Raw genomic sequence first — 26,297 nt, 5'->3', positions numbered from 1 at the left:
GATCCATTTTCTTGATATCAGAGGCAGATAGAGACCTCCTCCCAAATCTAAACAAAAATTCAATATGGTAGCTAAATTTCATACACAGCAACATATGGTGTAATACGCACTGAATGCAAAATCATAGCAACCCCAATTTTTCATTGCAAACTTTTTGAGTTTTACATGAAGACAGTAACTGTTCTCGAAAGAACAGATACTGTTGATGACCGTGCAGCTTTTCCCTGGAACACATTTTCAGCTGTCCACATCGAAGTTTATCAACAACACCTGTCGGCAGCTGAGGGTTTCAGGTAATCATCATTTATTCCAGGGAAAAGCTGCACGGTCATCAACAGTATCTGTTCTTTCGAGAACAGTTACTGTCTTCATATATATAGTTAAAGGCTACCCAGCCATTGACCTTCGTCTGTGCGAGTGCGCACAGGTTGCCCAAACTCTTACGGGAATCGCCAAAGCGTGCGCGAGTAATGAGTGGATGGGCAAATGTCTATAAGGTACATTACATATGTAGAATTGTGGACAGTTGGGAATGTGAGTCTCACGGGGAGCGTGCAAGGGATAAGTCCCCGCAGTCGCGCTATTCATCTGTGTCCTCGGTGGCTCAGATGGATAGAGCGTCTGCCATGTAAGCAGGAGATCCCGGGTTCGAGTCCCGGTCGGGGCACACATTTTCAGCTGTCCACATCGGAAGTATATCAACAACACCTGTCGGCAGCTGAGGGTTTCAGGTAGTCATCATTTTTTTAGTTTTGCATAGTATCTTGCTAAAATGTGTATATCACAATAAGCATGACCATTAGTGAGATGATGGGCACATCGCCACGAAGCTGACATATAATGCTACAAGGAAGGCAAAAATCAAATATTTTCAGTGAATAGTTTCTGTAAAATCATTTGAGAAAGATAACAGGGTGCACGCGCTTTGGTTCTGTCAGCGCAGTGTCGCCAATCGGCACGTGCGAAATATGTCTGTGTGTGTGTGTCGCAATATGCGTTGGACCAGTGTGATATGTGGAACGTGCGCGGCGCACTGTAGTGTCGTGTCACGTCACACGTGCTATATGCATCTCAATTTGCGCTTAGCCTTAGTCAGAGGAACGGGCAGGCCAGTCCATTTGCCGAATATCCTCAGGTTCCAAGAGCCCCTTCAATTGTTTTGTTCAATGCGCCATGCACTGTTGTCCATAAAAAAAGAAGTTAGGTTTAAATGCAACCCCGAGAAGATATGCATCGGGAAGTAGTACAGTATCACAATAACAATGACCAATGAGTGTACCATGTTAAAGGATTTGGAGGTCAGTACACCCCTCCAACATTATGCCTCCCTACACCATACCACCTAGACCATCAAAATGATCACATTTGACAATGCTAGATGTACCTTTACACGGTGAGAGGGGGGAACATGTAATTCACCGAGGAGCATTGTCAAACACCATCATTTTTGAGGTCCAGGTGTTATGGTGTGTAGGGAAATGTTACATTGCATGTGAGTGCTGTCTTTCAAATCTTTGAAGATGGGACGCTCGCCATTCAACAGTATTGTGATGCTGTACTCCTTCCTGATGTGCATCTTTTTAGGGGTGCATTTGGCCTTGACTTCATTTTTATGGATGAAAGTGCGTGACCACATCAAATAGCAGCTCTTTTCATTTGGTGAATAGGCTGGCCTGCCCTTTTCACTGACTTAGTTCTCACAGAGCATGTATGGGATGCATTGGGGAGACCTATTGCTGCACATCCACATGTACTAGTGACCATCCAACAATTGTCAACCGTGCTGGTGGAGGAATGGAACTTGTTACCAACCTTACGGTTAGCATGGAAGCATGCTACAGAGCATGCATTGCTGTGTATGGTCATCAAACACCCTCTTATCAACCAATGTTCTACCTCTTGTAATATCCAGGGGACCATAATAAATCATCATTTCACTTCCTCTCATTACACATTTCTTTCAGTTACTTTCATTACATACTGGAGCAGTTCTTTCTATGTATAGTTCATGTTTCATTGAGTTATGTTAGTTGGGAATGATATCGTCTGAAAGTAATTTGCATCCTAAATTTTGCACACCAGTATATTATAGAAATGCCACAATGTTAATGTTAACTGAACTTTATTAAAAGTTTGTTATCTTTCTTGGACAGTTTGGGAGTTTTCGATCATGGCATTGTTTGGACTTTGGTGCCTTGGATTTTTCATTCACATGAGGAAGCTACGGACAAAAATTTTAAGAATTCTGTGTATGATGCCATTCTAGCATCTCAATCCATATAAGAACAAATACAGCCTCTGTGAAGCGCAACACAATACATGGCTCAACGAGTTTTATGGTTCTCTGTTTTTGAGTACATGATACAGTGGTAATTAAAAAGGAGTCTATAATTGTGGTTGGGCACAAACACTTGATCGGAAATAGTATCGAAAAAAAGCCAAGTAGTGTTCTGAATTTGATATGTCACATGTTGGAAAGAATATTGAACAGTAATTTGCAAGTAGCAAATGTCCTGCAAGAATGAAGCATTCATGGAAATGGAAGTTTTGTTCAAATCAAGTGACATGATTTTGTTTACTATAATTCAATAAAACCTCTCAACAAAGGATATAATTAACGAACAGTAGCCTATCCATCCATTGTGCTTAACCCTCGACTGGGCGCACCTGTGTATAAAGTGCACCACCCAAAAATAAAGTTATTTTGCACGGTTCCATTGTTGTTTCATAACTGCAAACCCATACCTATTCCTTCATTATTTACTTCAGGTAACACAGCGATAAATTGTGTTATCATACGTCCAAGTGAGCAGCAGTAATATAAAATACAAAGTGAGCTAGGTGAGAAAAAATTTACGATCCGTGCAAAAAAAAAAAAAAAAAAAAAATTCCCCAATTATGAACTAGCAACGTAATCCCACATTGAGGTAGTTGTCTACGAGGTAATGGTGATTGAATAAGCAACTGGCTGGGATCTGGGATCTGATGCAACTACACTGCTTAATGCTGCTGTCCTTGGCAACAGTGTGTTATAGTGAAGATTTATTTAATTATTGTTTAATAAAACAGTGGTTTAGCTAATATTATGCAAGCTTATTTTCTCATTGTTTAAATAAAGTAAGATTAAACTGTGATTTTGATCATACATGACTTACCTTGGTAACGTAAAGAAAGCTATTCTATAAATGTGTACAAAGTGCACCGCACACCTGCTTGTGTTATGAAAAATGGCACGCCCACTCGAGGCTTAATAATGAAATCCACATCAACAAGCATCAAATAATACTAATGATGAAACATTCCATTATCAACCATGAGATGAATAATTACCATCAAACTGAGCAATGAAGAGGAACCTTACAGCTGCTATCACGATTCATTACTGCTTATGTTTCTTCGTTTGTGTCCTGATCATTATTCTCTCCAGGAACATTCAATAGGCCATTAACACTTTGAAGACCAGCCACTTTTTTTTTTTTGGGGGGGGGGGGGCAGAACAAAAAAATAAGACAAGCCATTTATGCCATTATTCAAAGTGTTACTGGCACATATGTAATTAATATGTCTTAAAGAGTAATACATACTAAAAAAAGACCAAGCTTCAAGATTTATTTTTCATATTTACTTCAGTTGTTTGATGCATCAAAAATTTAAAATGATGACAGAAAGTCTAATTATCCTTCCAAAAAAGTGCAAGATGACTTATTGAGCAAGTTCTTCATCTTGCGCTTACAAAATTTCTTGGTCACTCAACAAATGCGACCTATCTGCAGCAGAAATACAGCAAACTGTGAAACCTAATGAGTCACACATGAAATTATGTCAATGCAATTACATATTGCCTTGTCAACCATTCACTAATATTTCTTTCGAAATGATCCTAGAAACTGACAACAATAGGCAGTGCCTGTCAAAGGACATGTAGTGAGACATCCGTACAATGTTCTCATATGAAATGCATCCACTTGAACTCAGCGTTGTGGCTCGAATTATGCAAGGACTTGGTTGCCAAAGTATTAACATGTGATGCTTGTCTTGTGCATAACCTCTCCACTTCCAGCTGCTCCAACTGCCATTGTTCACCACTTGACTGTGAAATGGTGTAGATTAGAGTCCCAGTTGTGTCTTAACAGTGCATTGTATCAGCTCTCAGTGATTCCTGATGATGTCTCCTTCTCCGACACAGCTGCCTACCATTGTGTAAACCTGCTCAGGCTGAACAGCCATTCAAGCACATGTTTTGTGGAGGAACCACCACCAGAATTAGAAATAATTTTTCACAGTAGGCAGTTTACACGTTTGTAAAACATATGTTGTCTCATAATTGTTTGTATCTCCTCTACCAATCTTGAGACTTTGTGTATTATTTCATGTGTTGAGAGTGATGTGATTTATTCTAATAGTCATTAAATTCATTTATCACAGCTTGCATGGATAATGGTAGCAATATACCCTTCAGATATGTAAATAATTTAAGGTGTACAGGTAACAACTCACTCTATAGCTTTGAAAAAGGATTTAGCTTTGCTTCTTAAATTATTTCCATTCCACCAAGACTGACTCTCTCTCTCTCTCTCTCTCAACACACACACACACACACACACACACACACACACACACACACACAAAGAAAGAGAGAGAGAGAGAGAGAGAGAGAGAGAGAGAGAGAGAGAGACATGAGTTGTGGATCTGGTACTACATATAATTTTGAGTTGTCACCAATAGTACAGCAACTATTGCTATTGTTGCCAATGCAAAACTGTCTGTATAGATATTGTGTATGTTAACCAAATTCCATTATCTCTGTTGGTCCATCACGGCCAGGGGTCTTACTCTACATCTTTCCATCATTTTGCTGATCAATTCAGTACGCGAGTGCGCCGAACGGTCTCGTTTTCGAAACAGAGCCCCGACATTATTCAGTAAGCATTTCAAAAGCAATGCCGAATGGTCCTAGTGAACCGAAATGCCATTTATCCTTGCACCAACCAATGAAAAGCAATCTGCCTCAGATCCGCGCATGCACACAGCAGCACAAACTCGAAGTGGCCAGCAGCTGACACAGGCGTGCCATTCTTCACAGTACCGAAAAGTGTGGTTAGAGTATTTAATACTGTACAAATTTCGCTGACCACAGGCTTCCATGAATGCAGGAAAACTACAGAATATTGACCATGTCCTGGAAACTGTCATAAATGTCACATTATGTCATTTTATTGTCATTCACATCAACATCTGTTTTGGATTTTACGTTTTGGAATATGAGTTAGGAATGGAGTGTAGTACCACAATGTTCAAATACATCTGTAGAAACACACAAAAAATTTGTCATTTTTTCTGTTTTTCATTGTTCCTTAGTTGCTTAAAAATTCATAGAGATATGTTCCGTCTATGCAACTAATTGAAGGCAGTTTGTTTATTGCCATACACGTTTTGCTTCCTTTATTCGTGATAATGCTTCACAAATAAAAGAAGCGAAACATGTATGGAAATAAACTACCTTCAATTAGTAGCATAGACAGAACACATCTCCACGAACCCAAAAAATTGTTTAAGAGAGTGTCAAAGAATAAGAAGATGCACAGAATGTGGTTGTAGCTCACCTCCTACAGAACCAAATGAGGAAGTAGCCTACTTCCCTAAATGACTCATCAACGATTTGGTTCACAAAAACAAAATTTAAAAAATCGCCTTTTCGAGAGTGTGTGGCGAGTGCAGCTATAGAAGTTCGTTGTAGTTTATAACATGCATCTGATGAATCAAAATGTTTCATATATGGTGGTATAGTCTGAAAATACTGTGGCGGGAACTATCATCTCTGTCTACTGTTGTTAAGGATTCGATCGCAGATAAATACTTGTGACAAGCTAGAGTATAAAGACGATTACTGCTAGTTTCATTCGCTGTAATTTACTTTGTGCTCTTCGATTCCTATCTGGCCACATTCTCGAAAATCGCTACGTATTCTGGAAAAAGGTGAACTATTTGTGACAAGTAGTAGTATAAATGTCACTGTCAGTTGTTTCACACACAGTAATTTCATCTTTCATTTCTTAAACGTTTGGAAGTCACGAAATGGGGGATACTAGTTAAAGAGAAAGCATGCTCATATGTGTAAATTGCAACAAATATTTCAGAAAAATGCTTAACTTTGATGATTAACGAAGTCTGACAAGGTGTTGCAAACACGTAGAGCAAAAAAAATTTTCACATGCATTAGTATACGAACCTACGCCCTGTGCCATGGCAGTTCACATCTTACCAACTTCGCTACTATGACTCGCATACTGTCGGCGCTTCATTTTATGTAATTCCATTCAAGAGAAATTCAGGTTGACTTCATTGCAGACTGATGTGGGCATAAGCTGTAAATGCAGAAAATTTTGGAAGGTTTCCTCTGTCAGACTTCACAAAATTGCTTTGCATTGTTACTTAAAAGTTTTAAACGTGTTTTGAAAGTTAATAAGTAAACCATTTGCGGAAAAGAGTACGCGAAGTCACTAGTAATTTCAGCTAACACTCATGTAATATACGTAAGCAGATCCGATGTCTTGATATTTAATGATCTTTAAACTCTTAATTGCATAAAAGTAACAGGTATTTTGAGAGGATATTGACCGAAAACTTTTTTTTTGACACTGTAATCATTCACAGTAACAATGTAACCTAACCATATTTCTAACAAAGGAAATAGCCTTCTCAACTCACTTTCCATCCAGACTCATGCTGTGGTGATTCTTTAGTAACACAATCACTAAATCCAATGCTAATGCCACTGAATATGTTTAAAATAACAAATTATAGGTGTAAATAAACCACACAACTGAACAACAGGGCCATACCAAAACCTTAAACCTCTCGGTACAGTTGTGTTGAAAAATTGGCGGGAGGACCATTAGGTAACAACTCTCAAAAGCTCACTGAATACGAAATTCTAATAAAAAACCGAAAATGATACCACTATCGAGACTAATCTACTGCCCCAATCGGTATGAACAATACAGAATAGGGCCCCAGGCCCCATATACTTTTATCCATATAAGCGAACTTATCGTATAGTGCCATAAAAAGATGCTGTAACATCTTCGTATGAAGCATTTGTAAAACGATCTGAATTCACGATACCCATTGTTTTATGGAGATATTTGATACGTTCGTTTATTTGGATAAAAGTGGATAGGGCCTGAAGATAGCAAAATGAATTGCTGAAACTGGTTGCTTTCAGAATAAAATAAAATATCTTAAAGTATACAGCTGTTGGTGAAGTTTATTGAGATTGAAAAATCCATTATAGTGCCAAAAATCCAACAGTTTCATGTATGATGTTCTCGGTGGACAATACAAATCAGATCAGTAGTATATCTGACTAATGCCTGGGAGATTTATGCTCTGTCTACTCCCCAAGCTATCTTTCTTAGACACTTAGCAAGGTGATTATTTTCATTTTCAGAGCTCCTAAGAGCAGCAGCAGAGTTAGCTTTATTTCAAAAATAGGTTCCATGAACCTTGCTTGACTTTCAAATTAAGGAAAGTAGTCCAGCATCTAACAGAAACTGAACAAACCATTCTCCTTCACAAATAGGACATCACTGCTTGTATAAGCAAGCACATACATCAAACAACCCAAATTCCAATACATAAGTTTTGTTCATTGTCACATTGAAAACAGTCAAAAAAATTTTCACATATAAAGAACATTTCAAATTAACACTGATCACCACCATCTTCACTCCTTAGACTAACAACACCATCATTCAACTGGATCATGTATAAATTCAACTTGGTATTTTAACCAAAAAAACGTAACTTTCCTTAATTTGGATAACAATTGCTATATTACAATGCACATATCATAAATTAACATGATCTATATATAAAAAATACTGTAAATATTTTGACTCTATAACCTATTTAATAAAGCTTCTTCCAATGATTACATGAAACAAATAATTTCAAACTCAATAAATATAAATTTTTCACAATTTTGCTAAATATCTCCATAAATCTTCAAAATGTAAATTTAACTTAATCTAATTTAGGTAATAAATAGCATTTACAGATTTATAGCTTTTTACATGCAAATTTCAGTTAGTCCCAATCATCATCATTGTAATCTGCACTTCCTGATGCCGCATCAGGTATTGCTTCTGGAGGTGGGATCATTGCAGAAACCCTACTCATCACACCTGCTGCTGGGGAATCTGTTTTTGCTCCAGATATTCCCTAAACAAAAAACATACATTCAAGATTAAATTCATAAGACAATGACAACAACAAGAACCCCTCGTTGCTTCTTCTTCAAACAGTTTACATAAATGACCTTTAATTTTTTCATTTTTTTTGGAAACTTAATAGAAGAGGAAAAAAAGCTGCATTGATTCTAAGGCACTATGCTAAGATAACATTCAAGAAATGAAAACACTGATAACTTCAAACCATCTTACTGGAAGAAGGTTTCAACAGTAATGCTGAGTGAACTGTCAAAAAATTCTCAAAAACATCAGCTGAAATCAGGCTAATTTTTTTCATTTATGACAGTGTGGAATTGGCTAGGATAGAGGTAATCCTGTATTTATATTCTGTTTTGATAAAACCACTTTCTCTTCTACTATTCATTTTTATGCCAATGATTGTCAGCTGGTAAAATATCAATGACTAGACACTGTAGCATACTATATGACACAAACTTTCATGCAGTCATCTCTGTGAATTCTATAGTTGTTCTGTAGATATGCTTGGCACCGTGAGCATATACATTATCTGACTACGCAATGCAGTTTGGTTAGAAGTATTAATTTCCAAACTTTTTTCCATTGTGGCACATCACTTCATTTTTCACATTATTTCTTGTTTTAATTTGTTTGACCTTTGGCTATATTTCTTAACAGTAAACACAGCAACTAGGATCATTCCACTGGACTTTGTATTTCATCACTAGTGAGACACTTCCCAAGCACCTAGCAACACATGATGTATCTGTGGACAATTCATGCATATCTCAATAAAGTGGCAATTTTATCAATGCAGATACTTTTCAAGAATCAAGATTTGTGGCACTGTTCCCAGTGTGCCAAGAACCATTGGAACCATTTTCACCAGTTTATACCAGCATAATTCTGCTGTAGTTTGATTTTTCACGTCCGTGTATCTGCTAAATTTCCAGTTGTTTCTCGTCGATTCTTCATTCACCTCGGATGGGAATGTCAATAACCCAGCCTTTCTTTTTCTCCACAATTTTGATCAATGGCATACTGTGTTCCAGCATTCTGTCTGTGTCTGTCTCAAGTCCCACAATAGTTTTGCATGTTTGTTATTGACAACTGTTTCTGGCTTATTGTTTCACCAGTTCTTTGCCATTGGCAGATGGTAATTTTGGCAGAATTTCCAGTGGATCATTTGTGCCGCAGCATAGTTGTTCTGCTTGTAATCAGTCTGAGCAGTTTTTTGCAACAGCTCAAGCTGTGGTCATTTCCTCAGCCTCTTTGGAGAGGCTGCACTTTTGGTCTTCTGCTTATTTCTCAATTCTGGCTTTGATAGGATGACTTCTGATGGCTTGTTCTTGAATAGCAAAAACCAGTACTTCAGTTTCCTTCTTTAGGGGTCTGTTGGTCTGCCAGTAACATGTCTTTTCATTATCTTTTTGCCTTTGATCTTCTCCAAATGCTATCCACACAATACTTTATTGTGCAAGCTATCAGTCTAGTACTGTTTCAGTTTTCAAATATTGATTTGATTTTAACAAGTTTTCTGTCATTGACTTCATTCAGAAGCAGTTCTTGGCTATCTTTGGTGCATTGGCATAAATTTTCAGGGGAAAAAATGCGATTTAAAAATCATCATGATACACAATATTTAGTTTATTACTCAAGACATTGTATCTTTTATTTTTTTATCTTATACTTACATCTATGTTTAGCTCTTTGACAGTTATTATTCTCTGTCTAACACTATTTGGAGTAACAACGTCGTGCAAATAAGTTTTACTACAATATTGTTACATTCCATCCTGGATTTTCCATTGTTTGAAGTTATACTATTTCATTCACAGTATTGAGTTTGGACTTTCACTTTATGCACATTCTCATTTTGTTAAAACAATAATTCCTACTCCAAAAAGAAATTGGTTCACTTTTCTAAAGTTAATGAATAGAAAACTCTAGAAAAACATTGTGTAATGTCATGACTAATTACTGAAATTGGAATCAGTTCAGTAGAAAATAATGTTTAACATGATTGGTTGTACCAAGTAATATAACATCAGCATTTACCCTTTGTAAATGGTTGTAATTAAAATAATTAAGCATCAATTTGCATATTATAATATTCTTTGTTAAAGGTTCTCATAATGTGGAATTTGACACTCAGTCTCTACATTTTGCAAAAGATTTGTTGTTTAAAAAATGTCTTTGTGCTCTGCTGACCTCTGTATCACATGTGACATTTTATATATTAACCTTTTTTCACTGTAATTAACATATAACGTAAATTATAATAATGCTTAAGGCTGTTGACATTGTTACAATACACTGCCTCACAAAAACAGTGTAACTGGTCCTTGATATACTGGCTTTGGCACGAAGTTGACATCTGAGCTGGTCTCTGACATTTTCTGGTGGGGACAGAGGTAGGGATCTTGCATAGGAATACCTCAACATCACACAGACAGTTCACTGAGATGCACTCATGAGTCCTGCGCTGTTGAGAAGTGGCACCAAGTAAGTTACTCTCGCACGACAGGTAACACATGAGGATGCAGAATGTCTGTGGCGTTATGCACTGCTTTGCCATCATACTTTCTCGAATCACTACCAGCCATGACCTGAGTCATACCTGATGGCTCCCCACACCATTATGCCAGGAGTAACATTGTTGTGCACCTCCAAAACATTGGAAGAATGGGACTTCTCCCCAGCTGCTACCATACTAAATGATGATGATTGTCTGCAGTCCATACTTCCCACCTCGCGACACCAACCCAAATGCCGCCATTTGTATAGTGATGTTAATGGTAGCCTATGCATGGGTCAGTAATTCCTTTTTCAAACTACTACTAATCTCTGAACAGTGGTGCAAGATGAGACTGAATATTTCAGGGAGTTAATTATTTGTTCTCAGAAGGCAAGTGCAGATGCAATAGGGTTATTATGTACTTGGTGCACAATATGGTGATCCCCCATTGTGGTGGTCAGACTTGGTCGACCGGAACATTGACGACGAGTATGCCTGCCCTCGCATTCCTATGCCTGCCCTTGCATTCCCATGCAGTCCAAGATTGAGCCACTGTCACAACCAAATGCCCCAAAAATCTGGATATTGCACGATTTGACCAGCCAGCCAAATGGAGACCCATAATAAGGTACTTTTCAATGTCTGTTGGGTCTTAGTAGCTGTCATCCATAAGTGCACAGCATCTCTGTGTCCTTCACAGTGATTACGTAAAATATGACACAGTCCTTGCCCCTCATATACCCTCCCAGGCCTGGTAACAGCACTAAACATGGACAACACTAATCCACTATAGTGGCTGTTCTACCTGTCACAGAGAATTGCGACTCTAATCATTTACATAGCAGCTGTGAGTGTGTATGTGTACGAAGCTACACTGACTTTCAACCATATCTTCTGGATGTTTCACTGTCTTGTCGGGCAGTTTATGTTGCCAAGGCTTCAACTTCGTAGTAGTAGTAGTAGTGGTAGTAGTAGTACGAGGAGCAGGAGCAGCAGCAGCAGCAGCAGCAGGAGGAGGAGGAGGAAGAGCAGCAGCAGGACGGCAGCGGTATTACGATAGTAGCAGTTCATACGTAGTAAGGTTTTCTACATCTACATACATACTCTGCAAGCCACTGTATGATGTGTGGCAGATGGTACGCTGTACAACTATCAGTCATTACCTTTCCTGTTCCATTTACAAACAGAGCAAGGGAAGAAAGACAGACTGTATGCCTCCATACGAGCCGTAATCTCTCTAATCTTATCTTCATGTTCCTTAAGGGAAATGTCCACTGGCGGCAATAGAATCATTCTGCAGTCAGCCTTGAATACAGGTTCTCTAAATTTTCTCAACAGCACTCTGCGAAAGGAACGTTGTCTTCCCTCCAGCAATTCCTGTTCGAGTTCCCAAAGCATCTCTAACATTTGTGTGATGTTTGAATCTACCAGTAACAAGTCTGGCAGCCTGCCTCTGAATTGCTTAGATGTCTTCCTTCAATCCAACCTGGTGTAGATCCTAAACACTAACAGTATTCAACAATGGATCGCACTAATGTCCAATATGTGGTCTCCTTTACAAATGAATCACACTTTCCTAAGATTCTCCTGATAAACCAAAGTCAACAACTTGCCTTCCCTACTACAATCCCTACATGCTCCTTCCATTTCATATTGCTTTGCAACATTATGCCTAGATATTTAATCGACATGAATGTGTCGAGCAGCATACTACCAATGCTGCACTCTAACATTATGGTTTTTGTCCCCCCTACTCATCTGCATTAACTTACATTTTTCTACAGATACCTTCCCATAAACCTCAGCATCATCAGTAAAAAAGCCACAGACTACTGCTTACCCTGTCTGCCAGATCATTTATGTATACAGAAAATAACAGCAGTCCTACAACATTTCTCTGGGTCATTCCTGACGATACCCTTGTCTCCAGTGAACACTTGCCATCAAGGGCAATACACTGGATTCTGCTACTTAAGAAGTCTTTGAGCCACTCACATACCTGGGAACCCATTCTTTATGCTTGTACCTTCATTAACCGCCGGCAGTGTGACACTATGTCAAATGCTTTACAAAAATCTAAGAATATGGAATCCGCCTGTTGCCCTTCATCCATGGTTCGCCAGATCTTGTGTGAGAAAAGGGCAAACAGTTTCGCGCAAGCAATGCTTTCTAAAACCTTGTGGACAGTAGCTTTTCCCTCTCGAGGAAATTTAAGATATTAGAACTGAGAATATGTTAAAGGATTCTGCAGCAAACCTATGTAAAGGTATTGGTCTACAATTTTGCAGGTCTGTTCTTTTGCCCTTATTATATATGTTAGTCACCTGCACTTTTTCCCTGTTACTTGGGACACTGCACTGGGTGATAGATTCACAATAAATGCAAGCTAAGTAAGGGACCAGTGCTGTAGAGTACTCTTTGTAAAACCGAATTGGGATTCCACCAGGACCTGATGACTCATTTGCTTTCAACTTTCAGTTATTTCTCTATACCAGTGATGGTTATTCTCCATATAGGAGTCTGTGTGATAGTCAAATGCAGACTGTTTGTATGATTTCTTAAATGAAAAAATTTATAACTTACTGCCACACCAGACTAGTCAACAAATGACTGGACGAAAACCTTACTCCCACTTAGCAATTTTTCATAGGACCAGAATTTTCTCAGGTTCTCGGTAAGATTTACTGCTAAGGTATGATGGTGGTAGTCATAAGCTTCAAGCATTGATCTTTTTACAGACTTACAGATTTCTATCAACCTCTGCCTGTCATCATTTGCGGGTTTTCCTTTGAATTGAGAGTGAAACAGCATTTGCTCCCTCAGCATTTTTCGAATTTTGTTGTTAAACCACAGTGGATCTTTTCCGTTCTTAATCCACTTACTCGGCGGCACATACTTCTCCAGTGTATGATTTATGATTTATTTAAACTTTGCCCATAATTCCTGTACGTACATTGTACTGGAATTAAATGATGTCAATTCACTGCCTAATTGATATGCTAACAACAGTCTGTCTACCTTTCTAGCAGAAATACTCTCCTAGCCTTCTTGATTGATGTATTACCTTTAGTAACCAATGTCACTATGATGACATCATGGTCACTTGTTCCTTTACCTATACTGATACCAATTAGGTCAGGTCTGTTTGTAGCTACATAAATCTGAAGTATTTACATTGCATGTGGGCTGTTGAACTGGCTGCTCATGATAACTTTCGGAAAACTGTGTTCAAAATAACTTTGCAAGACTTGTCTATCTATATCCCCGCAATAAACCCATAGACGTCCCAGTCTATACTTGGTAGGCTAAAGTCACCTCCAACTAAAGCCCGCATCACCACCTAGGATGGCCCTTCTGCGCATAGAGGAGGAGCGGGAAGGAAGTGTGTGTGTGTGGGGGGGGGGGGGATAAGAACTGTGCATACGTGGCAGCAGAAAGTGGGCAAACAAGCTCACATTGTCGAACTGTGCTGCTGCGGACAACAGTCAGGCTCGTTTGCCTACGGTACATTGTGTAATGTATATACATTGTATATATTAGATGTTCAAGTCTATGAAGGGAATAATAAATATTAAAACCAATTTCCATCAATTGTCATGAGAGAAATATTAATTAATCTTTTGACAAGGTTGCGTCCACTGTTCCACAGATTTACTCTGCGTGACGTCAGGAGGCGAGAACAGCTGACACAGCTTTGTGAAGATGTGAAGTAGAATTTCTCTCAAAATGACAATTGTCTAATGACAAGGTCATTGAAACTGCTTGCAATAATTATCATTTATTGCAATTTTAATTGCATTGTAAGTAAAAATTTAATACACAACAAAATTATCTTCAAGCACAAACCGAAATCATGTTTTTTGCTTGACAACTGTTTCTACTCAATAGAACTTTTAAAAATGTGTAGGTGTGTGTGTGGATGTGTTTAGCTATAGTTACGTGTAATCACTGCGTGTAAAAAAGAATTAGTGGTAGAAAAACTAATGTAAAAGACTATCATAAAAATGGCCAGTAAGTTGTAATATTTTTCGCTGTTAATGGGCATTATGAGTGTAAACAAATGCGTTCGACATTACAGTGACAGATCGCATTTATGATCCATTGAACAAGCAAACAATTAACCAACAGCTGCGAATAACACAAGAGAATGCTGACTGATAACATTGAAAACCACCGATATCTCGACAAGTAACAGTTACTGTCATTTTAGAGCCTTATCCAGTTCGTACCTTGAAAATGACAGAGGTTTACATGTGGAAATATCGGACTTCTGATGAATTTATCCAACTGCATTCTCGTGTGTTATTAGAGCATACAACATGGTGGGAGAAACTTAACTCCTCCTTGGGCAATATGATGAACATTATAGTCTGCATAATTAAAAAGATACGAAGTCCTAATCAAAAAGGCTAGGAAGTTCTCATTATTATGTATGCAACTGATATGTTGACAAACACATTTTTTAAACCACAAATCTTTAAAACTAAGAAATATTATTACTTTGTTAAGTCTACACCGTAACACCATCGTCACTTCTATTTGAGGATTTCTGGACTATCTGATTGTAAACTTACGACGATAGGTTCAAGGCTTATATCCATCTTCACTGTCAAGTTTCTTCTTTCGGAAGCTTTTCAGCATGGCGCACAGACTGTGCCCATGCTACAGTTAGTATGTTGTCTGTTGCCTCATGCACAAGCAATTCAGTATATGTTATCTTGAATGTTTGGTTTATTTCTCCCACATAGCCTTAAAACCCTTTCTATGGGACTACGCAGACAGTGACACGTGGGTAAATGCAAAACTGCGTGACCCCCATTCACATGCAAAGAATTGAAGTTTTTACATTCTGTCACATGACTTGTATAAATTAACGAGCTGCAGGAGATTGGTATGAGTCTGTATTATACTGAGCTTAATATTTTTATCTTCAAGCCGTGGAAAATATCTGATTTTCTAGTGTTTGTACTTGGTGTTTTCTCTGTAACAGTTGAATTATAACTGGCAATGACCGACTTCAAAGCAAGGTAGCAAGGTGTGACAAGAATTGTGAATCGCCTCACAAAATTGACAGTGTTCATTTCTGAATGGTAGTCACTGTTTTTCTTACATGTAAATACAAGAGTATCTTCAGAAACAAAAGCAGAACAAGAGTCAGCAGGCAGAATAATTATCCAAGAACTTATTCCTATCAGAACTTTAAAACCGTCAGTACCATCACTCATTTCCCAGCAGATTTTCCTGGAATGATTCTAACTGACCCATGTTTCATCAAGGTAATACACTCTTGAACCATCTTCTCCTCCTGTATCATTAATCTTTATATAGGATATGGTTCGTCCTGCACCTATGCCATCTCTTTGCACTAAAAACTATATAGGATATAGTTCGTGCTGCACCTATGCCATCTCTTTGAACTAAAAACTCTCTTCTCAACATATTGAACTAAAAACTCTCTTCTCAACATATATGGAACCAATGTCTTTTAATATTCTTTACATTGACGAAGTGCTTACCACTGAAGCCTGCTTAACCGTAACACGTTTTTGTGATGTTGAACATTCATCATTCACATGGAGCGCTTTAAAACATCGTTTTTAAAACTATCCATTTATGTTACAGATTCCTTGTGATTTTGATGCTTTTCAGGCGACATGAAACCAACTTTTTCTACGGTTGCTACAGCTTTGACACTTTCGTTTACAGTTCTCTTGCTGACACCACATGGTTCAGGAGCCTGTTCTTGTGTTTTCAAATATTGACAGTAGGAGACCTACTTTCAAATTCACGTTTGAAAAGTTATAAATGCAGTAAATAATCCCCTTCGCCTGCTTGTGAAGCACTTCACATTTATTGCCGTCACCTGGCTTTCTTTTTAATTGCACTTAAACATTTACAGATACACATACACAGCTATATTGCTGCAAGGGAAAAAAAGGAAACAAAAAACAAAATTACAGTTGAATGAATAATTCAGTTGTCATGTAGTATGGCAACAGTGCAACATGTAGAAGTGAGATTCTCATTCTCTGGCTGTAACTCTCCGCTAGCTGCTCGGAAAGAGAATGAATATTATTGGCTGCCAGTGGCTAGTGGAGGGGGATGTGCAGAACTGCTGAAAATTGGGCCGCCTTCTTACATGACGCGAACAATAATATTGCATTATCTGGGTATTTCTGCACTACTGATGGTAGACTCTCCGTCAACGATTCCAAAATTGTCAGAGCGGTATTGGGGCCCATTAAAACCATCCAGCAATTAACTTGATTTCATCTAGACCTGTTACACGATACCAGATAACTTCACTGTCATACTTGGATTCAACCTCAGTAGAGAGAATATTTTTGTCAACTCCAACGAACATACCCACTACTATGGCATCTAATCTGTCTTTTAGATATATATTCTTTGAGTCGATAAATATCTCAGAGCTTTCTGCCTCAGGTTTCAGCCAGGTTTCTGTTCGTAGAATAATCTGACCATGAGATGTTCTCTGGAGGGCTAAATCTGGGTGATACAAATAATTTGACAATTTACTGATTACATTTTGACAGTCAAAGTGCCTTTGTCCTGAACACTGTCTGCTTTCACTATCTGCGGGTTGTTTGGAGAGAGTTCATCAGAGAATGTCAACCTACTGCCTATGTTAGCTTTGGCAGCTGGTTTCTGAATTTGATGCTTCAAAATGGAGTGCAAGATTTTGTTACAATGCAGAGCAGATGAATTTAAATAAAATGAGCACATAATACATTTTTCACAGAATTCAACTTTTCATTTAAAAAATTACCAACCACGACTTGCATGTTAGAAATCAACATATTCCAAAGATAGAACCTGGGCAATTTTTATTAATCAGATATGGAAAAAAACAATTCTGAACAACAGCTTACACTAGAGAAGCATAAATTATGTGCTAATAATAACAATGTTAATTGCCACAGGATTTTTGCAGAACTTTAAGCAAACACAATATATAAAAATTAAAAAAAAGATATAAATAATTTTATACTCGCAATATTATTAAGAACTGGAATGTTACACTGTCAGATTATCCAGCTCATTTTGTGTCCAACATACGATGCCTACAGTGTATCTGATGATAGGTATGGCCCTGGTATAAACTGCCTTGATGATATTGCTGCTATTCAGTTTGCTTTTCAAAATTTTTCTGACCCTTTCGGTGTACTCTTTTCTGATCAGATGTTTTACATGCACCTACTTAATGATGTACAACTTCAAAATGCCTAGGTATTTGTAGGCTTCTGGCTCATGCCACTTCACAGTTCGCCTATTTGGTATTTTGATGTCTTCACTTTCTGAGATTTTGCCATAATGTAATGTCAGTGTGGTGCACTTATCAAAGGTGAGTTCCTTGCTAATGTCACTGCTGAAGATTCTAATTGTATTTGTCACCACTGGATTTCAGTTTCATATTTTCTACAGACCTTCAGGTCTTCCATGTACAGTACAGGGACAATTTCTGAGAATTTCTTACTGTTTGACAGCCCAGGTTTCTTTTCTGTAAGACAGTTGACAGTGGGATCAAGGCGATGATAAACAGCAGTAGAGCCAACGAGCCCCCTGAAAACTGTCTAGTTCGCAACTTTCATTTCTGACCAATAGTTCTGTCTTCCAGTGCTGCATTAATTTTTCTGCGAATTCTCCTGTGTTTTTTGAAGACACTGATGTTATCCAGGCACTTCCCAATCCCGATTATTATTATTATTATTATTATTATTATTTACAACCATTCCAATTATAAATGGCTTCCTTATTATGTTATGTAAATTTTATTTTTATTAAATCAATTCAACTTTGGATTCTTGGTGAAACCTTGTATAGTATATTAACTAAATGAAACACTTTTTTAACGCTGTTTCACAAATTTTATTATTACTGAACGACCTAGGTTTCAAGTTGTATGCCAAGTTTCTAGTACACAACTGATCCCAAAAATGGGAACAAAACAAAGATAAACATGTCAACTTCTTAATCTATTGATAATTGACTTAAACTAGAAAAATTATCCCTGTTAATAATTTTGATGCAGTTACATATGTATTTTTTAGAAATCCATTAAGCAGCATATACAACAACTATGGATAAACATATGAATGTCATCTACGTGTGGAAATGTTCCACTAGGCATCTCCAGAAGTTCTTGGAAAAGGTGAATCAGTGGCATACTACACAAGCATCAGTATGTAGCTACAGGATTCCACTGTTAATTTCCTGGACATCAACTTAAAAATAGAAAATAGCAGCCATAAGTTTAATATTAACTAGAAAGACTCCTTTACTGACACATTCATGCCAGCTTCCTTTCAACATACAACATGCAGCATTCCACCACATGATTCACTGTATCCCTTCAACCACCATGTCCCAAGAAGACTATGGACAAGAACCTAATACAATAAAAATAATAATTTTGAATCCAACATTATTGGCAAAATTCTCAATTAAAAAATGAAGTGAAAAAGATCCCTACTGCACCCAGTGAACAATGTAGAGAGACTGAAAAGGAAATAGTGTAGTTTACCTTTTATAGGTAAAATTTCAAATAGGATAAGCAACATTTTGAAGACAAAGGGTTTCTTTTTGTTTTTCTATGTTTCACAGACATTAGGCAGAAATATCTTCAGTTCAAAAAATAAATTACCAGCCATCATAAAAAATGTGGTTTAATATCCCCAGCAGTAGACATTGTGATGGAGGCAGATGAGCTGGCATGAGTAGAGCAGCAGAGTAGTAGTTCAGAAACCTATTATACAGGTCCCTTGTGTCGCGTATTATGGGCAGACACCCTGATGCAAGTGTTTACTTGTGGGCGGCAGTAAGTGGAGCGTGCCAGTGCTCATGCTGAGCTCAACTACCACAGACCTCAGCTTGTACTTCATGCCAAGCGATGGTGTCCTGTGCTTAGTTGTTAGCCAGTAATATGCAAAGTTATTGCCATGCATGTCTATACATGGCTTCTAATAGATTGACTCCCATGGTTTTTTTTTCCTCATTGGGTTCTGTTTCCCGGTTGCTACCAAGTCACTGTCAGCCAGTGAGTAAACTTGCTAACAGTGTAGACTAGCAGTATTGTTACACCCGTGCAAACACTAAAGTGGTGATGAAGGACATCCTTACTCATGTGACTCTTTTCGTCTCCCTCCCTCTCTCCCCACCCCCCTTTTCATAGTGTTAATTTTGGATTACAATGGGTTTGGCATTTCTGCAATGCTTGCAAAACAGTCATGCCTACAGAAGAACAAGGATCAAGCAGCAGCAACAGCAGCAGTGGCGGTGGCAGCAGCAACAGGAGCAGATGCAGATGCTGATCAACCACAATGCGGACTTGCTCCATGCCCCTGCCTTTACCAGCAGGGGGCCAGGTACCCACTGGGCAGTTTCTTCTCTGTCCCCAATGCTGTTTGCTGGTTTCAATGAGTCTACAGAAAGGTGGGAGAATCACCCGCACCAGTTCTTGCTGCACTGCCAGGTAAGGCGTATCATCAATCCAGTTGACTGCCTTGTTGTTGTCCAGCAGAGCAGGTTCATACGGAGTTGTCAACTGAGAAACTCACCTTTGACAAGTTTTGTCAGTTGCTCAAGCAGTATTTCAGTCATCAAACCCACGTGGTGGCGGCACGGTGGCAGTTTAACCAAGACTGCAAGAAGCTCGGCAATTGTATGCAGCCTGGATTGCTGATTTTCAGGGCCTCTCAGCCAAGTGTCATTTTGAATGCCCCAAATGTGCTACCTCTTATCAGACTCCCTAATTTGGGACATGATTAACCATTTAGCTCCTGATCACAAGGTTCAGACTTGGGCATGGCTATGTCTGACCCTTCTTTAACTAAAGTTGCCCAAATTGCAAAATCGCATGAGCTTATAGCGGCAGCAAGCGACATCCTTTCTGATAATTGCAGGTGTCTCAATTAGGTTAGAATGGTAAACAGCCCCTGGTGTCCTGCAAGATATCCTTGCTGGCCAAGCCTCCCACCAAGTCACTGTGTTGTCACCTTTGATGATTCCGGTGCAGCGGCATCGTTGTGCTGCCCATCTTCACTCACATCAAGCTCAGCGGGATCAAGTCACTCGCAGTGTTGTAATTCCTGCCCAGTGCATCCTTTTGGGTGAAAGTGGTCCTGCCCAGATTGTCATTTGTTGCCTGTTCGGCATTCCATTGTGCATAACAATAGCATGTGGTGAGTTCAACCTAATTCAATCATCCGAATTCTAAGAATGTTGGGTTTTATGCACAATTTGCAAGTTATCATTTGTGTTCAATTTGGGCAAGCCCTTTTCTTCTTTTTAAGGCGCTGTAAGTGTCAGACTTCTTCATTTTAAAGATCACTCTATTGGACACTGATAATTTGTAAACATCTCATAGTGTTTTATTTGGTTTCTGTACCAGGTGGTCTGACATTTTATCTGTAACTATTATATTGATATCATCTGAAAAATAATTTTTCTCTGTGTATAATTGTGTTTGTTGAGTCATTGACTGTATTAAAACAGCATTGGTACTAATACACTAAGCTCAGGAACTACTTTGTCAGTATATTTGGGACTTTTAGATGCAGACTCTTATATTTAAACACACTATGCTTCCCACATACAATCTGAGATCTCAGCAGCTATCCACGTAACTCCCAGTGCCTTCAGCTTTGTAATTATGTAATAAGATGTGGTCAACCATGTCAGCAGCCTCAAACAGGCCTACAATTATACCAACTGTATAAGCAACCTTGTCTATAGCCTAAAGTACAATTTGTGTGCATCCAAATCTCTGAAATCAAACTCTCCTTTACTAATTTTTTTCAAATTCAATTCATTAGCCTCACTTACAACCTAATTTTATTATTTTTGTGTATGGTGACAGCTTGGAAATTGTGCTGTAATTTTTTGTTTCTTTGGCTTCACTTTTTTGTGCATTCTTGTACAATTTAGATAGCTGTAAAAACTATCAGAGTGAAAGTGTTCTTTTCTACATCTATCAAAGGAAGTTTTCCTGATTTATCCTTTTGACATTATAGTACAGAAAAAAAAAATTTACAAAGTAATTTCTTCTTTCTCGGGAGTACTTTAATGTATTCTGCTCCTCAATATGTTACTGTTTTTCTTTTGAGACAGTAATATCCTCACATCATACTTTACCATAAGCTATTTGACATCCACTGCTGGGGCAAGACCTTCACCAGACTTCTCAATGCATTAAGGCCTTCAGCTATACATATTCACGTTGTCCCTGCATGTTTTTCTAATGTCATCTACCACCTTTGTCTTTTCTTATCTCTCAGAATCTAACAAACTGTTGGGCAATATACCTATTGCCTTGCATCTCACTATTTTTCAAGAACAATTCCATGCGTGTTACAAAAGTTGTAATTCATTGCTTGCTTAGTTTTCTTGCATTTACTCCCCACAGATGATATAAAGAACCTTAGATGATAAGTTCATAACGTGTCACGCTACATTGTAAATTTTCACATTCAAAACACAGATTTATGGGAAATAAATAATAGCATTCATTTGCCATACAAGCTGGTAGCTCATTATTAAGTAGCATGGCAACAAAAGGTCTCCATCTTCCGCAGCATTCTCCAACTGGGTATATATACGAGCTGTGAGAGTGACTGGATGATTGCAGCTCCTACTGTAGGTGAAACCAACCAGCATGTAACTGAATTCCTGTGGAAGCCACAAAGACAAGCAGCTGCTCTTAATAAAAGATGTATAATGAACATAATGTGGCAGATGTGACAAGAGGTGCTTTTCAGTGGGTAGGCATACAAGTAGAGGTATACAGGCCACAATGTGATTGAAGTTGTATGGGTCACAGTTGCTCCACATGTAAATGAACAAAACTTAGCTAGAAAAAAAGAAAAAAAAATTCTCTAACATTGAAGAAAATACAAACCTTTCTTCGCATTGCTAATTTTGCATGCAGGTCTGCCATGAAATCGCCACCACCACCAACATCAGGCGGCTTGCTGCCAGCACCACCACTGCTGCTCACACCAGTCTGCTTCTCTTCCTACAAAAAAACTCAGTGTCATCGTTTCTAGAAAACAATTCACAAGATCTCACATCAACATTAGTATTTTTTATTGGCAAGGAGGATTAACACATTTCTTTCACAGTGAACACAAATGTTCCACTTCCCTGAAAATAAACTAACATGAAATTATTTATTGTTGACACGGAGATATAAATATCAGTAGAGCGATGATTATGAATCAGAGATTTAAAAGAGAATGACATACACATTAATTTACTACCAGGACCAATCTTAATTATTGTACTTGTCTGTCTGTAAAACAAATCAAAAATGAAAACAACAGATGAACTTAAAACAAAAAAGCATTAAGTTCCCTGGGAACTGCAACAATTGTTTTTTTGTTCTAGAATTCATGCTATGAGATGAAATTCAGGTAATTATGAAGGAAAAGTGTTCCAAAATAACTGCATGACTGACTCACGTGAATTTTGGTCAGACATCGACAACAATAATCATGTAGCAGGACTGGAAATTAAAAAACGTGCTGATGAAGTTAACTGAGAACTGCTATTTTTGTGTGTATCCCGTTGCTCACTGAAATACAAGCGTATTAGTGTGTGGACCCCTCCAGACACAATATCTGATACCACATAATTCTTGCATCATTGTTGCGATTTAATAGACAATATCTTTTTGGAACATCATCTCTTGTAATGCAGTGAAGACAATGGGTCAGTAGTTGCTGTCACAGTTTCAGTACAGCAGCAGCAGCAGCAGCATCACAACTGGGGTTTTAGTGTGGGTACCTCTGATGGTATACAAAAAGAAGGAAGACACTGGGAACATTTTACTGTTGTTCATACACCACCATTGTGGGCCGTACATTGGGAACATTTTACTGTTGTTCATACACCACCACTGTGGGCCATACATTGACTACATTCACGAAATTATAGTATCTCTGATACTCTCTGATTACAAGAGTGTTATTTTATTTGATTACTGATTAAATTTAGTAATCAGATCTAATTAAAAACACAACTCTCTTCTGATCATAGACTGATACAAATACTACAATTTAAATCATCTGGATCACTTCACTGTGAACATGTCATACTTCATCAAGATTAAATTCCTTTTCTCAGCTCAGGTAAATGAAGGAGCATATTGTAAACAATCTCCTGTAAACTGACCAGTACAGCACTATACTCCATTGCCAGTCTGTCCCAAGCTAAGGAGAAAAAGACCAATCAGTGCTGATTGACGTACCAAGGTGTCAGAAAGAAATTGCAATGCAAACACCTGAAGATTTTGAACAGCGCAAGATCCTGTTTTGGCTTTAAGAATGTGTGGAAACTGCATGGGAAACATGCAGCAAGACTGCAGCTGGAAAAATGATCGTTATAAACTTAACAGAACTGAATAATGTAACATGAAAGTATGTGAGTCAAATTGTTAACGTAACGTTGCCTGCCTCGGTTTGCTACTAAACTAGTGCAATATCTTTTATTCTCTGAAAAAGTATTTTAGATTTGTATTAACTCTGTAATTATTTTTATTTGTGTTGTCTCTCCTATTGTACTCACTACATTCCTCATAACTGTCATTATTACTTAATTTTAGCTACTAGTAATGTCTCTACTTATTTTTTTCATTGCAGATCATCAGTTAAATTTCTCGTCACTATGAGTGGAAACTGTCATTGGTGTCATGCCTCCCCACCATTACAATAGCTTTCTGGCATGGTAGCTATTGCTTGGAACGCCGGAGCTCAAAATTACGTAGGTGCATATTCCACAACACACACTAGGAGATCACTTGTCAGGAATCAAGAGTGAGATGCCTGCATAGTTAGGGATGTTACGAACTTACAGGTACGTGACAACACTCCTACAATAGACTAGGTACTGTGCTGGTGTCCAACCATTCAGATGAGAGGTGGTTGGGGCTTTGAAAAACAGTAATGGACTTTGTGCCACATCAGGTTTCCTTAAAAAGACAGCCTAGACTTAAGTAAAATCTGGTTCAAATGGCTCTGAGCACTATGGGACTTAACTGCTAAGGTCATCAGTCCCCTAGAACTTAGAACTACTTAAGCCTAACTAACCTAAGGACATCACACACACCCATGCCCGGGGCAGGATTCGAACCTGCGACCGTAGTGGTCGCTCGGTTCCAGACTGTAGCGCCTAGAACCGCTCGGCCACCACGGCCGGCTAAGTAAAGTCTGGAAGTTAAAAAAAACTGCTGATGTTTATTATTATTATTATTATTATTATTATTGCTATTCAAATCCCTAGTCATACAAGTGGATTGACTAACATGATATTTATGGTAGTTGGTCATAGTTTTATAATAGGAACTCTCCAGGCATTTGTCTGAAATAATTTATGGAAACCACAGAAAACCTAAACCAGAATGGCTGGATGAAGATTGGAGCCTCCATCCACCCAAATACAAGTCCAGTCTGCTTAAAAAGCAAAACCACATTCGGTTAACCCATGTTTTGTGTGGAAGTTATTTAAGAATATAATAAGTCAGTGCTACACTGTTCATTCTTTCATTTACAATGGATGTGTACAACTGCTTTAGGTTATGGGTTTTGAGGAGACTAAACATTTAAGATCATCAGTATCCTCCTATTCACCCCCAGGATGAAATCAGTAAACCCCATCTGTCTGCGTCTAGTGTTATTTCTGTGCGAGTGTGAGAAAGGCTTGTAAATGCTTGCAAAACGTGTATAGGAGGCGCGATATAGGTTCCAGCCAGATTTTCACCTAGTGGGGAAAATCACATCCAGTCTGGCCGGCACACCAGCCCTCTTCGGTAATCTGTAGGATGGATTCAAACTGGATTCAGAATGCCTCCCTGACCCAGAAACAAGCACTAAGATGCATGGTTATCCTGCCAGGTAGAGATATACAGGTGGAAATTTTAAATCATCCAATAAGTAATTGGTCTCTCTAATACATGAAAGAAGTCTTGTATCTTTAATACATGAAAGAAGTCTGGTTAACGGTAGTTTGTAGATGTTATGCAATAATGACACACTAAATCTATTGGTATTGAGCAGTAATAATATGATCTTCATAAGCAGATATGGAAATTGCAGGGTGCAAACAGAAGGTTTGAATCCATGGGCCAGAAGAAGAAGGTAGGAGCAGATACAGTTTGTAGTGGATTTTTCTGAAAACCCAAAGTGGACAATATGGACAATATTCAAATATAATGGCCTTTATGAGCCATAACTGAGCACCTAAAGTCAGGTCATGTTTGAGCATAAGTCCTGTAGTGCAGAAATAAACAGACTGCTCCCAGTGGCCCATGGCTGTGACATTTTGATTTTGCCTCTGAGCTTCACATCCTTTGGATGCTGCTGCAGTGTGCCTTAATTTTAAGAGTTCCAAACCCGCCCTGAACCTTTGAAACTGAGAGCAATTCACTGCAAACACATTTCACCGAGGTTAAATTTGTGAGGGAGAACGATTAAAAGTTACATGTACCATCCTTTTCACAAGGTAGCTAAATATATCCTCATGTAATGAATACTGGACTGGGTTTTAACTGTAAATAA

General features: G+C 38.3%; 1 protein-coding gene across 1 annotated transcript in view; it reads right to left on the bottom strand.

The window, feature by feature from the left end:
* Positions 1–7,241: 7,241 nt before the first annotated feature.
* Positions 7,242–26,297, bottom strand: part of LOC126248251 (WASH complex subunit 1-like) — an 85,065-nt gene continuing 66,009 nt past the window's right edge. The window contains exons 8-9 of the mRNA XM_049949101.1: positions 22,643–22,759; positions 7,242–8,223 (exon numbers count right to left, since the gene is read on the bottom strand). Coding sequence (XP_049805058.1) covers positions 8,089–8,223; positions 22,643–22,759 — 252 coding nt within the window. The 3' untranslated portion in view covers positions 7,242–8,088. The remainder of the gene's footprint in view (positions 8,224–22,642; positions 22,760–26,297) is intronic.

The sequence above is a fragment of the Schistocerca nitens genome, chromosome 3, assembly GCF_023898315.1.
Source record: "Schistocerca nitens isolate TAMUIC-IGC-003100 chromosome 3, iqSchNite1.1, whole genome shotgun sequence".
Lineage (NCBI taxonomy): Eukaryota > Metazoa > Arthropoda > Insecta > Orthoptera > Acrididae > Schistocerca > Schistocerca nitens.
Note: the sequence above shows the minus strand (reverse complement) of the source record. Positions and strands in the feature narration are given on the sequence as shown.